The sequence below is a fragment of the Calypte anna genome, chromosome 11, assembly GCF_003957555.1.
Source record: "Calypte anna isolate BGI_N300 chromosome 11, bCalAnn1_v1.p, whole genome shotgun sequence".
In the NCBI taxonomy this organism is placed as follows: Eukaryota; Metazoa; Chordata; class Aves; order Apodiformes; family Trochilidae; genus Calypte; species Calypte anna.
Genome location: NC_044257.1, coordinates 19,946,633 through 19,959,853, shown reverse-complemented (window position 1 = coordinate 19,959,853; position 13,221 = coordinate 19,946,633). Strand labels below are relative to the sequence as shown.

The 13,221-nt window shown below is 49.0% G+C and overlaps 1 protein-coding gene across 9 annotated transcripts in view; it reads right to left on the bottom strand.

Annotated features, from left to right (window-relative positions):
- Window positions 1-763: 763 nt before the first annotated feature.
- The window catches only part of ZFHX3 (zinc finger homeobox 3), a 137,882-nt gene continuing 125,424 nt past the window's right edge, over window positions 764-13,221 (bottom strand). For all 9 annotated transcript variants that reach the window (XM_030457849.1, XM_030457848.1, XM_030457844.1 and 6 more), the window contains exons 9-10: window positions 6,865-12,306; window positions 764-3,971 (exon numbers count right to left, since the gene is read on the bottom strand). In XM_030457849.1, coding sequence (XP_030313709.1) covers window positions 2,401-3,971; window positions 6,865-12,306 — 7,013 coding nt within the window. In that variant the 3' untranslated portion in view covers window positions 764-2,400. The remainder of the gene's footprint in view (window positions 3,972-6,864; window positions 12,307-13,221) is intronic.

Below are 13,221 nucleotides of genomic sequence, written 5' to 3'. Positions count from 1 at the left end.
TTAAAAGAAAACAGTTTGTTAAAACAGCAAATTGTTTCCATTTTTGACACCTTATGCTACAGTTGGGTACTGGTAGGAATATTAGATGGTACTCTCTTTAGTATCGTCTACTTAAAAAACAATTAAAAAAGGAATTTGCACTGTGCATTAGCCTAGTTAGAAATATGTACAACAGTTCAGGATCTAGTCTTTCACTGAACTAAAACAAAAAAAATCCATAAAAATAAAAGTGTCCTGCTAGAAAATGAACCCCACGTTCGTCTCTCGAATGCTCCAGTCTCTGGCAGAATCAATGAGCGGTTTCAGCACGGGGAGGAGAAGCCTGGAGGCGACGGGAGGAACCTGCGTTCACAGTCTTCGAAGTTCCCTTTTGAAACAGGAGGAGGATGAAGTGATGGGGAGAAGGCTCTCGCACTTTCGGGGCAAAGGAAAAGGGAAGGAAAAGGAGATTGTTTCTGTTGACATTTGGCTACAGAAGTGAAACAGCAAGCATCTGTCTCCAAACCTACGTTTTAGCAGCACAAAGTTTTCCTTTCAAAGTCCGGGCCGTGAGATGGGTGGATATGCCTCTGTGTCCCCAGGAGTGGGGCGTGGAGATGGAGGGGACCCCTGCCCCGGGCACTGCTGACCCCGGCTCTGCGTCAGGCATGTGCAGCTCCTGCACGGGAGAACTTGGAAAGAGAAACCTGCCTTTTGGTGCGCTGGGTTTTCGCTAAGAGTTGTCTCTCTGCTTGCAGAAGAAGCACAGATAACAACCTGGATACTTTTTTTATTCTTTATTTAAACTTAGACTTGTTTGTTTAAATCAGAAACAAATTCTCAAGTAAAAAGAATCCTTTTTGCTCATTCTGCACCAGTGGTGAAAGGGTATGTCTTTGGATTTTATTTAAAGCATGAATTTTCTTTAGAGAAAAAAAATGTAACAAAAACTTTTTTTTTTTTTTTTTTTTTTTTTTAAAGAAGGAACAGAGTGCAGCCTAATTACACAAACAGAAACAAATGCTTATAGTTTAGGAACAGAGTCTTTGAAGCATTTACAAAATGAGGAAAAGAAGAGGGGGAGAAAAAAAAAAGGAAAAATGGAAAATAAGAAAGAGATAAGTGCACAAGGGTAACAGACATAGGTAAATTGTATGTATATGCCTTAAAAAGTTTCAAACCCCCAACAAAAAATATTCTGCAAGGGATCCTACTGACCCCCCAAAACCCTTTGAACTTCTTTCTTTAGTTTTTATAAAATAATTACGCAACCACCCTCTAAGAAATGAAGGTAGTGACCATAAGTGGAAGATTACAGGATGGGGGAATGGGAAGTAAAGGTACAAAGGGGAGAAAAGCTTAGGTGAGTCAATGGATTGCAATCTATCTGGCTAGGAATGAACAAGACAACATCAAATGAGAAGCCGTCAGCTGGACCATACAAAAGCTAAATGTACACAAAAGGGTTTTTTCTTTTAAATCTACCATACTGCTTCAGTTCATTTCCAATGCAACAATCTACTCAACACCAAAAATGGTCATATCTATCATAAATACAGAAAGTCAGTTGTTTTAAAACTTATTTTTTAAGCTCCAAGTCCTCAACACTCTTTGTGTGGGTTGTTTTGTTTTTTTTTTTTCTGAAAAGTGGGAGTGCTTAACTTTTCCCCTTGAAATTGGCTTCAGCAGAAAAGCTACCCTTAAAATCCCCGAAAAGCTAAAGCAGTTCACATTGTTTTTTTCTCTTGAATACTTTCTGCCCATTTTAAATTAACAAAAAAGAATAAAAAGAAAAAAAAAAAGAAAAAAATCCTTTTCTGGAACAAAACCAAAATGAAACAAAAACCCCAAAACAAACAAAAGAAATTATATATATATATATATATCTAAAACAATGATTCTGAAAACAGAACAAAGTGTGAGCGATTGACCTGAGAATAAAAAGACATTACATTTCTTTTTTCTTTTAGCAAGCCATTGGTATCTGAATGCTAAGATAGCAAGAAATTTAAAACTGTAACAAGGTGGGCTGCTTTCCCATACAGTGCATGCCGGCCTCTGCTGTGCTATCGACGTGGGGCGTTATTGAAAAGGGGCAATATACAAGGGGCTCAAGCTCCGAAGACAGTAAGGAGGCAGCACGGGCTCTCGTCTCCCAGACCAACAGTACCTTCAAAAGGACAAATGTAACAGATTTTTTTTTTCTTTTTAAAAAGTTTTATTTTATTAAAAGGAAAGGAAAAAAGAAATGTAAAACCCACCGGCATCGTTATATGGGAAAACAACCCACGCTTTTTCTTTTTTCTTTTTTCTTTTTTTGGTTAGAAGCTTTGGAATTGCAGTTAGTCTATTTTTGAAATTGGTTTGTTATTAACTTTTTTTTATTTATTTAAATTCATTTTCATTGTTCATCTTCAAAGCTTACAATCTGAAGGTGTCCATTCCTACGCTAGCTAGACCACTGTCCTTAGGGCAGCCGGGGTCCCGGGGCCCCTCCGCCGGGCTCGCCGGTCCATCTGACTTTTGGCTAAGATCCGTGTCAGACTCCTCCGAATAGTCGTCTGTTGGCATCGAGGGCTGAACCCCTGAGGTGCTGCATGAACTTGAGGTAACCGTTGAAGATGAGGAGAGAGGAGGGAAAGGCGGCGGCGGCGGCTTCCCCGGTGGGGCGCGGGGAGCTGCCGGGGGCCAGGGCTTTCTGGAGGCGTGGGGGGAAGCCGGGGGGGGCTGGGGGGGCGGGGGGCTGTCGTTTGAGTGAGCGGCCGACTGCGAGGTAGATGCGGTGCTGGGGTCGGGGGGGCAGGCAGAGTGAGGTAATAGACTGGGGTGCTCTTTGGCGTTTCTTGCTGCTCTTGTGATTGTTCGGTGTTTGTGCGGGGCTGACTCGAGATGCTGACTGAGGGCTTCGTCCCCACACACCGTGCTCTCGCACGCCACGCACTGGTACGAGCCGCTGCCCTGGCCGCTGCCGGTGGGCACGTGAAGCACCATCTCTTGCAGGTTCGCCATGGACTGGCCGAAGAAGCAGAGGGACTTCAGGTGGTCGCTGGCCGCCTCCTGGTCGCCGAAGCCCGCCTGGCACTTGCGGCAGACCAGCTTGTACTGCACCTTTGGGACGATGAAGGGGTCGCAGAGGGAGTCCGCACCCTTGCCTTCCGCTTCGGGCTCTTCTTGGGGTTTGGGCAGGAGGGGGGACACCTCGCGGGGTGCATTCTTCTGCTCTTCTTGCTTGGGGGGTTCTTTGGCAGGGTCTTTGTCCGGGGTGGCAGCCCCTGCAGGGACGGGGTTTTGGCTTCCTTTGGGCTGCTGCACTTTCTGCTGCTGCTGCTGCTGCTGCTGCGCCTGCCGCTGCTGCTGCTGCTGCAATGCCTCCTGCAGACTCTGCTGGTATTGCTGGTACTGCTGCAGCAGGGAGCCAGGGGACAGCCCCAGCAGTGCCTGCGACAGCGCAGGGCTGTAGGGGAAGAGCCCCTCCATCCCATACATGGGCTGCAGGTACCCGCTCTGCAGGGCGCCAGGGATCTGCGGGGCGTAGTAGGGGGAAAAGCCAGGGACGAAGTAGGGGAGGAACTGGCTCGTCAGCAAGGTGGTAGGGTCGGAACTGAGGGCGGCCTGCAGTGCCTGGAGCTGGGCGGGCTCCACTGCATACTCCATGGTAGGCAGTGGGGCTACCAGCGTGCCCGCCGGTGCCTCCCCCTTCTCCTTCTTGGGCCCTGGCAGCGGGTCCCCCTTTCCCTTGGCTGCCTTCTCCTTCTCTTTTGCCTTCTCGCCCTCCTTCTCCTTGCGCTGCGGTGGGGGCGGCTGCTGCGGCTGTGGCTGAGGGGTGGTTGCTGGCGGCTGCTGCGGAGCCACGGCCGCTGTGGCTTGTGCCGGGGTGGGTGAGCTCAGGGCAGCCGGGGGCTGCTTATTTGGTAATCCAGAAGTGGGGAGGCCGGGCGAAGGGACGCTTGTGCTGGGCAGGCCCATCAGGTTGGGTTTGGGAGAAGTTAAAGCTGCAAGAGGGAAGAGAGAGAGGTGAGGAGTTGCTGGGTGCCAGACAGACCAAGATGGGTGACATCAGCCTGCCTGCATCACTGGCTCCTCTGTATGAGGCCCATGGTGGCCCCAGCTCTGCCAAGCTGCAGAGCCCATCCACCGCTCCCACCTCCTCAGGAAAACAGCTCCTCTCCCCACACCCAGAGTGCTTCCTCAGACCCAGCATTACATCTGGCTTGGCCACACTGCCTGGCAGCACCGAGCACAGTGTCACCGCAGGGACACCTCCAGCCTCCGGGGATGCTGAGCACAGCTGTGGTTTTACTGACCCCTCTGAAATCCTCCAGTGATTAATAGCTGATGTCAGGGACAGGCACTGTTCCTACACTGGCACCAACCTGTCCTTTGTCCAAAGGGCTCCAGCAGAGGGAACATGCTGTGCCAAATGGCATAATGCTACGTACTGTCAATCTTGTTAAAGTCCCCACAGGTCAGAAAGCCTTGTTCATGGCAACTGAAAAGGACTGAACAGGCTAAATCTAAGTTATTTTGTCCTATATTCACAAATCCACAAACCTCCGATGCAAGCCCTTCCTTCCAAGGTAAGAGGCTTTGGATGCACAGCTTCAGAGTAATTTCAGAGTCTCCATCTGGTATTCAGAAAGAATTCACAGAATTGCTCTGCTTGGAAAAGACCTTTCAGATCATCAAGTCCAACCATTAACCTAACTCTACTGAGTCCAGTCCAGACATCCCCCCCTAGGGCATGAACATTGCGTTTTGGGTGGAATTCAGAGCATTATAAGGCATCCTTACAAAAGGAGATGGATTAATGGTGGAATGTGAATGCCCATCTTCCCAACAGCAGGAAGAGCCATCAATAACACAGCCCCGGTGGCCATCTCTGCTCTCACAGCTGAGAGTAGCTGGGGGAATAGGAGTGTGGCTCCTGGACTCACATCATTAGTCATGTCCACCACAGCTGGTGAACATCCTCCCAAAAGGGAACATTTTGCTCGAGAAGTCCCTCACTGCCATTTGGGGAAAATAAAAATGAAGCAAAGCTCTAATGCTCTGCTGGTGCAGCCCCGTATGCTCCTGCAGGTGGATCCACCCCTGCTGCAAAACCATTCCACAAAACCTCACCTCTCATTAACAAAGCCTAAGACCTTCAAGCTTCAAAGAACACTGCTCAGAGGTGGTCTGAGTACAAGCAAAACTAGGAATCAGCCATGAAGGCATGGTTCTATCTGAGGCTGTACATCTCCTGTGGTGCTTCTGCACACCAGGCCCCAGCCTGCTGCCTGCACAGCTGCATCATGAGAGCTGAGCACTGCCCCATGCCCTGTACCACTGCTGTAGCCCAGGAGGAATCCACACCTCTCACCACACAGCACAGGAACAGCTGTCTTGTATCATTGTGGTCTGAATAATAGGTGACAGCAAAGGGGGGCAAAGCACTCTCCAGAACCTCGCTGCACTACAGCTTGGTGTGAACAGCTCATGTGTCTGCAGCACTGCACCCACTCACTGAGCTGGACACCTGCACCCACTGCCTGAGCCAAGGGCAGAAGACAAAGCTGTGTGGTTGAATCATAGAATGGTAGGAGTTGAAATGGACCTGGAGTCCAAATCCAGCCAAGGAGCCTCCGGGAAGGCTGGAAGAAGGGTGGGCCAGAGCCAGAGGGTTCAGTGAGGGCTGATGCAAAGCTGTGCTGAAACCTGCATCTGCTCCCGCTGCAGTATTGAGACAATAGTCATTTGTGAGGGTATGAAGTATGCGAAGGGAGCCTCCACACTGCAGCCTTAGAGATCTGAGATAAGGGCACATTATGGATAGATGCCATTGAAACTGATGTTCCCTAGCTGAGCAGTCCCCAAGAGGTTCTAGCGCAGGAGCAGCGGCTAATTCATACCATTCCTGGATGCACAGCCTTATCTGCTGCGACAGGCTTTGAGCTGAGATGGCCTGACCTTTGGAGCTTTATCTAAAGGCCACAAATAGTCTGTTTGACTTTCTAAATAGCTTAGTCTTGTCTAGGCGGTCACTGATTGCTTTTAGCATTCACAGTATGCAGCCCCATTTCCCCAGAACACATACTGGATTGAAGTGCAAAGAAAGTAATTTTATATCCTGTTACAAATTTGGGATACTAAGAAAACAGCACAGTGATCAGCCATAGGCTGGTAATGTGATTTACCAAAGAGATCCACTTGTCCTGGCCTCCAAAACAGATCTTCTCTTTTGCAGGAAAAGGTTGGGCATGTAGCCCTTGGGGCTAGATTAAAAAAATGAGAATGGGCAGTAGACCCTAATAGAAGAACCTCTAACAGGAGTTATTTTTGAAAAAAAGTTTAATTACAATGACCTATCCTACAGCTGCAGTCAAGAATGATTTTACTTAAGCTCTAGGAGCTGTGGGAAGAGCTCTGTATGCAAAAAAGCCTTGTAGTCACTAGAAGGTTTCTGTCACCAGTGCTACCAGGCACATCACACTTTTCCCTAGAAAGAGTTTGGAATTACTGAAAACCTGGGATGGTATTACATAAACTGAATTCAATAGAAAAAGGAAAGGTATAAAGAACAATGCATTCAGCACGAGTCCTTCTTATGTTCTGTTTGATAAATCCTCTATTTTCCATTTCCTTGAAGGTACTTCAGAACTTCTAGTCTGTGCTAACAAGTAGGCTCTGCATGCCTAGATCTTGCTCTGTTTCAGACTTTGCTAGAAAACTCTAGTTCAGAAATTAAAGATAAAATACCTATTGCTTATTCATTGGCAGGTGGACATTCTCAACTAAAGGGCTGGGTATCCCATTGTCACTCATTCTCAAGGGAACATCTGCTCATGCTAAAGCTGTGCCACTTTAAGCTGTGTCTCTGAGCAGTGTGGTAATATCCTTACCCACCTGTGTTGGATGGAGTGAAGCCTGGTAAGGATGGGCTGTTGAGGCCTGGGAGCAAGACTGGAGGGATGCCCTGTAGTGCTGGGTATGCAGCAGGAAGGTTAAGAGTTTGCAGGGGGGCATTTTCAAACATGCCCTGCTGTTGAGCTGCCAGACCGAGAACCTCGTTGGCTTTTTTGATCCGGTCCAGCTCCTGCTGAGCCATCAACTGACGTACAGTAGCTGGGTCAAAATACTCCTTTTCCTTATCCAGCTGGCTTCCAATGGTTTCTTTAACTTTGGAGATATGCTGTTGAGAGAAGATATGGTCACGTACAGACAGTCGAGCGCTGTACTTGATGCCACACAAAGTGCACTCTGTTTTGGGTCCCTCATAACTTGTTTGGTTTATACCAAAATGCTTGGCCATGCTGAGTTTGGACTTCTTCTCCTTTGCTCTAGCATTCTGGAACCAGACCTGAACAACTCTCTTTGGCAGTCCAATGTCATTGCCCAGGACCTCACACTCCAGCATGGTAGGTGTCCTGTAGTCATTAAAGCATGACTTAAGAACTTTTAGCTGGAGATTAGTCATCTGAGTGCGAAAGCGTTTCTGTCCAGGCCGATCCCCGCTCTCTCCAGACTTGCTGGCTGAACCACTTGCACCAGGGCTGGGTGAGCAGGGGTCTGCAAGGCTGGATGTTTCACTGTAGTCCACAGTACCTTCATTATCATACTCTTTGCTGTAAAAGCTGGGAGCTGGGCTGACCAGGCCAGAAGACAGCCGATCTTCATATTCAGATATTGCTATCATGGCAGCTTTTGTCAGACCTTCACTGGGTCCTGATGCTGATTTGGTTTCTGTTGCAATCCCTGTTGCACTATCATTGTCTGCATTCCCTTCGTCTCCTGTTGTAGTGTCTGTGATTGCAGTGTTGACAGAAGAGCAGTCATCATTGTCCAACTTTGTTTGGTCAAAGCTCAGATTGACTGAAGACATGGAGGGACTCTCGAAGTCTTCTATCCCTTCCACTTTAATGGAGGATGGACTCAGCAGAGTTCGAGGTGACAGTTCCATGCTCTTGTTCACCGGGGAGAGAGGAACACTCTGTCCATCACTGCTAGCTGGTGGCATGTGGGAAAAGCTTGCTCCATCAAAGATGTCTCCCTTCATCTGGAGTCCCCCATCACAATCTAAGAGCATTGCAGACAATGTCAAGTTGTACCCAGCTCTCTTGGCCTCATGCCAGTGACGGGACCGGATATGAGCTTCAAGAGCTGTCTTTGCTTTAAAGAGAGCTCGGCAGAACGGACACCGTCTGTGGGCTTGGGCAGGCCCTACAGCTCTGAACTGCCCCTTCCTTTCCCGTGCACGGGTGTTCTGAAACCAAACCTGCACCACGCGTTTCTTCAAGCCCACTTCATGTGCAATGTGATCCAGCATTTTCCGTGTTGGGTTGGAGTCGAGCAAGTATTTCTGATAAAGAATTTCCAGCTGCTCTGGGGTAATGGTTGTCCTTAGACGCTTATCCCTTTGTGGCTCTTCTCCTCCGGTCCCACTGTCATTTTCTCCAGGGCTTGCACTGGCCTTTTCCTCCAGCTTTCTCTTCAATGTGTTCATTGTGGATGTTGGAGTTGACGGTGAAGTGGCTGAGCTTGCTGGAATTTGTGGTAACGTTCCAGATAGCAGCTGGCTGGTGAGTAGTGGATTACTGGGATCAAAAAGCATGAACGGCATATCCAGTGTTCTGTCCAGGAATGGGGGGTGGATAAACTGGTTCTGCGCACTCAGAAAATGAAGCTGCTGATGCTCCTGCCAGTGCTCAAAGGAAGGAAAAGCCAGTTTACACTGGTCACACTGGTATGGGATTAGCTGAGGAGGTAGGTTTGCCAGCTGTTGAGGGGTGGACGTGTGAATGGGTTTGAGGGAGAGATGTGAGAGCTGAGATGGACTCGGGCTTGACTGTGACAAGGAGCACTGCGGGGGCTGAGGAGGGGGAGGTGGCTGTTGCAATGAAGAGGGGGAGGATAACTGTGAAATCTTTTGGTGTGCTGAATTTGTCTTTTGTTCTCCTTGGTCCTGTTGCTGCTGAGACTCTTGCTTTGGTTGCACTTGCTTCTCTTGGGTTTGGTTTTGCTGTGTACTTGGAGGTTCAGACTGCTTTGGTTTCTCATCTGTAGCTTCTATTTTAGAACTATAGGTGGAGGAATCGTCTGCCTCTGCTGTGAGCTGCAGAAAAGCTGAGGAGGTTGCATTGGCTGAAGACGTAGGTGTGCTGTAAGCTTGTGAGGGCATTGGTGTGCTGCAGGAGGAACTGGTTGGAGTCAAGAGCTCCATTGCATCCATAGAGTCTTCATTCTGGCTGTCATCCTGTCCATCCTCATCCTCATCTTTGTAACAGAGCTTTTTCTGGTGTTTAATGAGATCAAAAATGCGCTGAAAGACTAGGCTGCACTTTTTGCATTGGTAGTTCAAGTTGCTTGTTCTAATGTACCTGTCATTCGTAAGCTCCCGTCGTTCCCCGTCTTTGCCTTCTCCCTGATTCTCATAGTTTTTCCTAGCTTTTTGACGGGCATTCTGAAACCACACCACTATAACACGTGTTGGTAGGTTCAGCAAATTAGAAAGCTGCTCGAATTCATCATCCTTTGGATAAGCATTGGCATCAAAGAAGTCCTGCAGAACTCTGAGTTGGTAGTCAGTAAAGCGTGTCCGGGAGGATCGCTTGCTTCCCCAGTACTCCTGCTTTTGAGGTTCTGGAGAAGGAGGCCGTGAGTCTATCTTCAGTTCTTCCAGGCTGGTAATGGGAGGATTACTGAAGTTGTATGGGGAATCCTTGTTGCGCTGGCGTTCTTTGAAAAGAGTGTTTCTGAACCAGTGCTTGATCACTTTCTGGGGCAATCCAGACTTGTCTGCCATCTCTTTGATCTGCTCCTCACTGGGGGAATTGTTAATATCAAAATACTGCCGAAGGACTCTGAGCTGGTCATCAGTGATTCGTGTCCGTGGTCTCTTGTTCTGCTGCTGCTGGAGAAGGCTAGGGTTGAGCTGATGCTGGTACAATTGGGCTAAGTCGGCGGGCAGAGGGTCTACAGGACCAAGCTGGGGTGGCAGCTGAGCAGGTAATGTTTGTAGTGGCATGGTTTGCATCATAAGTGGTGAAAAGATGGGGAGCTCCATTGGCATGGAGAGCTGGGTGAGTGGCACAGACGGCTGGGCTGGTGCGATCGTGGGAGAGGTAATTGGCGCAGAAGTAGGAATGGTAGGGGTAGAAGCTGGCTGGGGAGGGGCTGGAGGGAGAGGAGGTGGAGGTGGTGGCGGTGGCGGTGGTGGCTCTGGGGTCTGAGGCCGCAGAGGGTACAATTTGTCATAGTGTTCTCTGTATTGTTTGGCAAATCTCTCTAACTGCTTAAAGGGAAAATAATGTTGGTGGACATGCTCCTGATGGCTCTTCAGGATGAGGATGTTTGAAAAGAACTTGCCACATGTATCACACTCAAGCTTTTCCAAGTTCTCACCTTGCTCAGTCTTCCCATTTTTCTTCTGCACCTTCTGCTTGTTCTCGTTATACTGAATGACCAGCTCAAAGCCAAAGTTTTCCAGCAAGGCTTTGGTGGCATTCCCCCTTGCATCAGAGGCGATACGCGGAGGCAGCAAGGAGGGCTCTGAACTACTGCCTGGCACAAAGTCCTTCTTCTCTTTGGGCTTCAAGTTATCAGGCAGAGACTCCTTAGATGCTACATTATTGTCTCCCCTCTCTGCACCTTCCCTTTCACGTGGTGTTTCTTTTTCTTTCTCCTTCACTAGGGATTTATTCTTCTTTTCAGGGTGCTGGCTCTGCTGTATAAGGACGGAGTGAGGTTGTGACAAGGACAGCTGACCTTGCTGCTGCTGTAAGAGCTGTGGATGGCTCTGTTGAGGGAGCTGAACTTGAGCCTTCAGGTCCTCCAGCAAACTTGGACCTGTACCAGTCAATGTCAGTGCCCCACTGGTGACAGGCAGACTGACCTCTGGGTTGAGCTGGAACTCAGCACTGGGGATGTAGAAAGGAAACAGAAGATGCTGCTGTTGCTGTAGCTGCAGAAGGGTCTCAGTGGTCATCGGGAAGTGTGGCAAAAGGGCTGGGTTGAACAGCTGAGACTGCAGGAGTGCAGCTTGCTGCTGCAGCTCTTGCTGCAGGTGGGCCTGGACTTGGGCCTGTGCCTGTGCCAAGGTTTGAGCTTGCTGCTGCTGCTGCTGCTGCTGCTGCTGCCTGGATGCAATCATGTCTGCCAGCTTCTTTCGGTTCACCTCTTTGGGCTCTGAAGAGGAGGAGATGTTAGTAGTGCTTGCAGGGTTACCGAGAGGAGGGATTCCCATGCTGTCACTGGATACCTGATTGAGCAAGCTGGGAATGGGAGTCGTGCCCGAATTACTGGTGTTGGTGGTTGTAAAGGTATTACTGCTGGTAGTGCTGATGGGGCTGGGTGTGGAAGAGCCCAAGGAGAGACTGCTGTTGCTGCTGTTGCCAGCCCCATTGCTACTGCCACTGCCCCCAGCTGCCTCCAGCTTGGCCGCGCGAGCCTTGGTTTGGTGCAGGACGGACCTCATGTGGATCTCCAGTGTTGAGCTCTGACTGTAGGCCACGTTGCAGGTGTTGCACTTAAAAGGTTTGTTGTCAGGGCTGCTGGTGGGTTCGGGCTGCCCAGTAGCAGACTCTTGGAGGGCTCTTTTCAGCTTATGTAGATGAGAAACTGAATTGTAATGAACCAGGAGAATGTTCTTTTGTGTGAAAGACTCCTTGCAGACTGTGCACTTGTAAGGGCGAGACGGATCCAGGAATTTCTCCATAGTGAAGTTAGGGCCCTTCCGGAAGGGTAAAGCCCTTTTTGGTTCTGAGCCAGAATCCTCTTGCACTGACCCTGAATCGCTACCTGTCGGGCTCTGCTTGTCTTCCAAGTCACTCTCCTCCTCCTTATCTTCCTCAACTATTATAGTGTGGTCTTCTGCAAGTGAAGGATCACCCATAGCGAGGAGGTCACCATTGACCAAGAGACCACCATAGAGCTGTTGAATGTCGGCCTCGCTAAGCTCCAGATGGCTGGTTTCCAGGTGCTTCTTCAGGGCCTGGAAAGTTCGGAAGCTGCGCTGGCAAAGGCAGCACATCGTGGCTGCCCGGATGACATGGTACTGGGAATGGAGCTGCAGCTTCTCGATGGTTTTGAAGGCCAGGCTGCACTGGTTGCAACGGTACTTGTAGACGTGGCGATCGGACACCGGCAGTTGAGGCCGCTTCGCATGAACCTCGTTGAAGTGTGTCTGCAGGGCTGCTGAGCTCTTGAACACCTGGTTGCAGCCCTTCTTCCAGCAGAGGAAGCCTGAGTCCTCCCTGGCAGAGCTCTGGTCAGATGGAACGGGCTTGGGATCTCCGCTGTGCTCTGCACTTTCTGATGGTAAAAGACTCTTGCCTGAATCCTCAGAGATCTCTGTGAAAACAAATCAGAGCAAACCCAAAAATTACACCAGCACACAAGGGCTGTTCAACACCCTCTTTCTGCCCCTAACATATATCTTTTTTTTCTCTGCAAGATGATAGCCATTTCTTACATTTCTCCTGTAGTTTCATTCATTTATCTTAATACTAGACCATTACCCTCATCATGGCCCATTGCATAAACCCACACAATTTACTTTCTTGCCCACTTTGAATATGCAGAATTTTTTCATACACATACGCGTTCCTTTACCGCATTTATCACTTTTAATTCTTCCTTTTAAGTTAAGGTCATTCAGCCACCTATCTCTCTTTGCTGTTTTTCTTTGATGCCACAACTCTTTTCCAATTAGAAGGTTTATTAAACTGAACACAGTATTTGAGTCTAAGTCCTAACAAAGCTAGAAACAACAGGAATAAAATTCAGGTCCTGCTGGCAAAAGCTCCAAGGATGCTGTTTGAGGAAGGATGAGGGGGAGAAGGAACAAGCACTCAGTGCACTTCCACTTTTCCGGGGTCTAAGAGCCCAGTCCTGCTGGAAAGGGCAGCATGATATAGGCAGAGGCCAAAAAAGGCATCCCATTGCCCAGGGCAGCACTAGCTACCCTGGCTGTGCCAGTGCTGCCCACCAGCATCACAGCCCTGGGGCCACCTGCCTGAATGGCAATGGCTGTCTTTATTCTCAAATTCCCTATGGACCTTCAGGCACAGAAAGAAGACCAGCACCGCTTCCCTGCCAAGTTCGAGATCACACCCGTCTGCCTGTGCAGAACAATGCTCTTGGGATGCTCTCACATCACCCTACAAAGCCAGGACTAAACTGCCATTGATTGAAAGCCATTCCTCCATAACTGAGCATGGTAATGAAAAAGGCTGAGGAGATCTAGGCTGTGTAAGCTCAAATCAG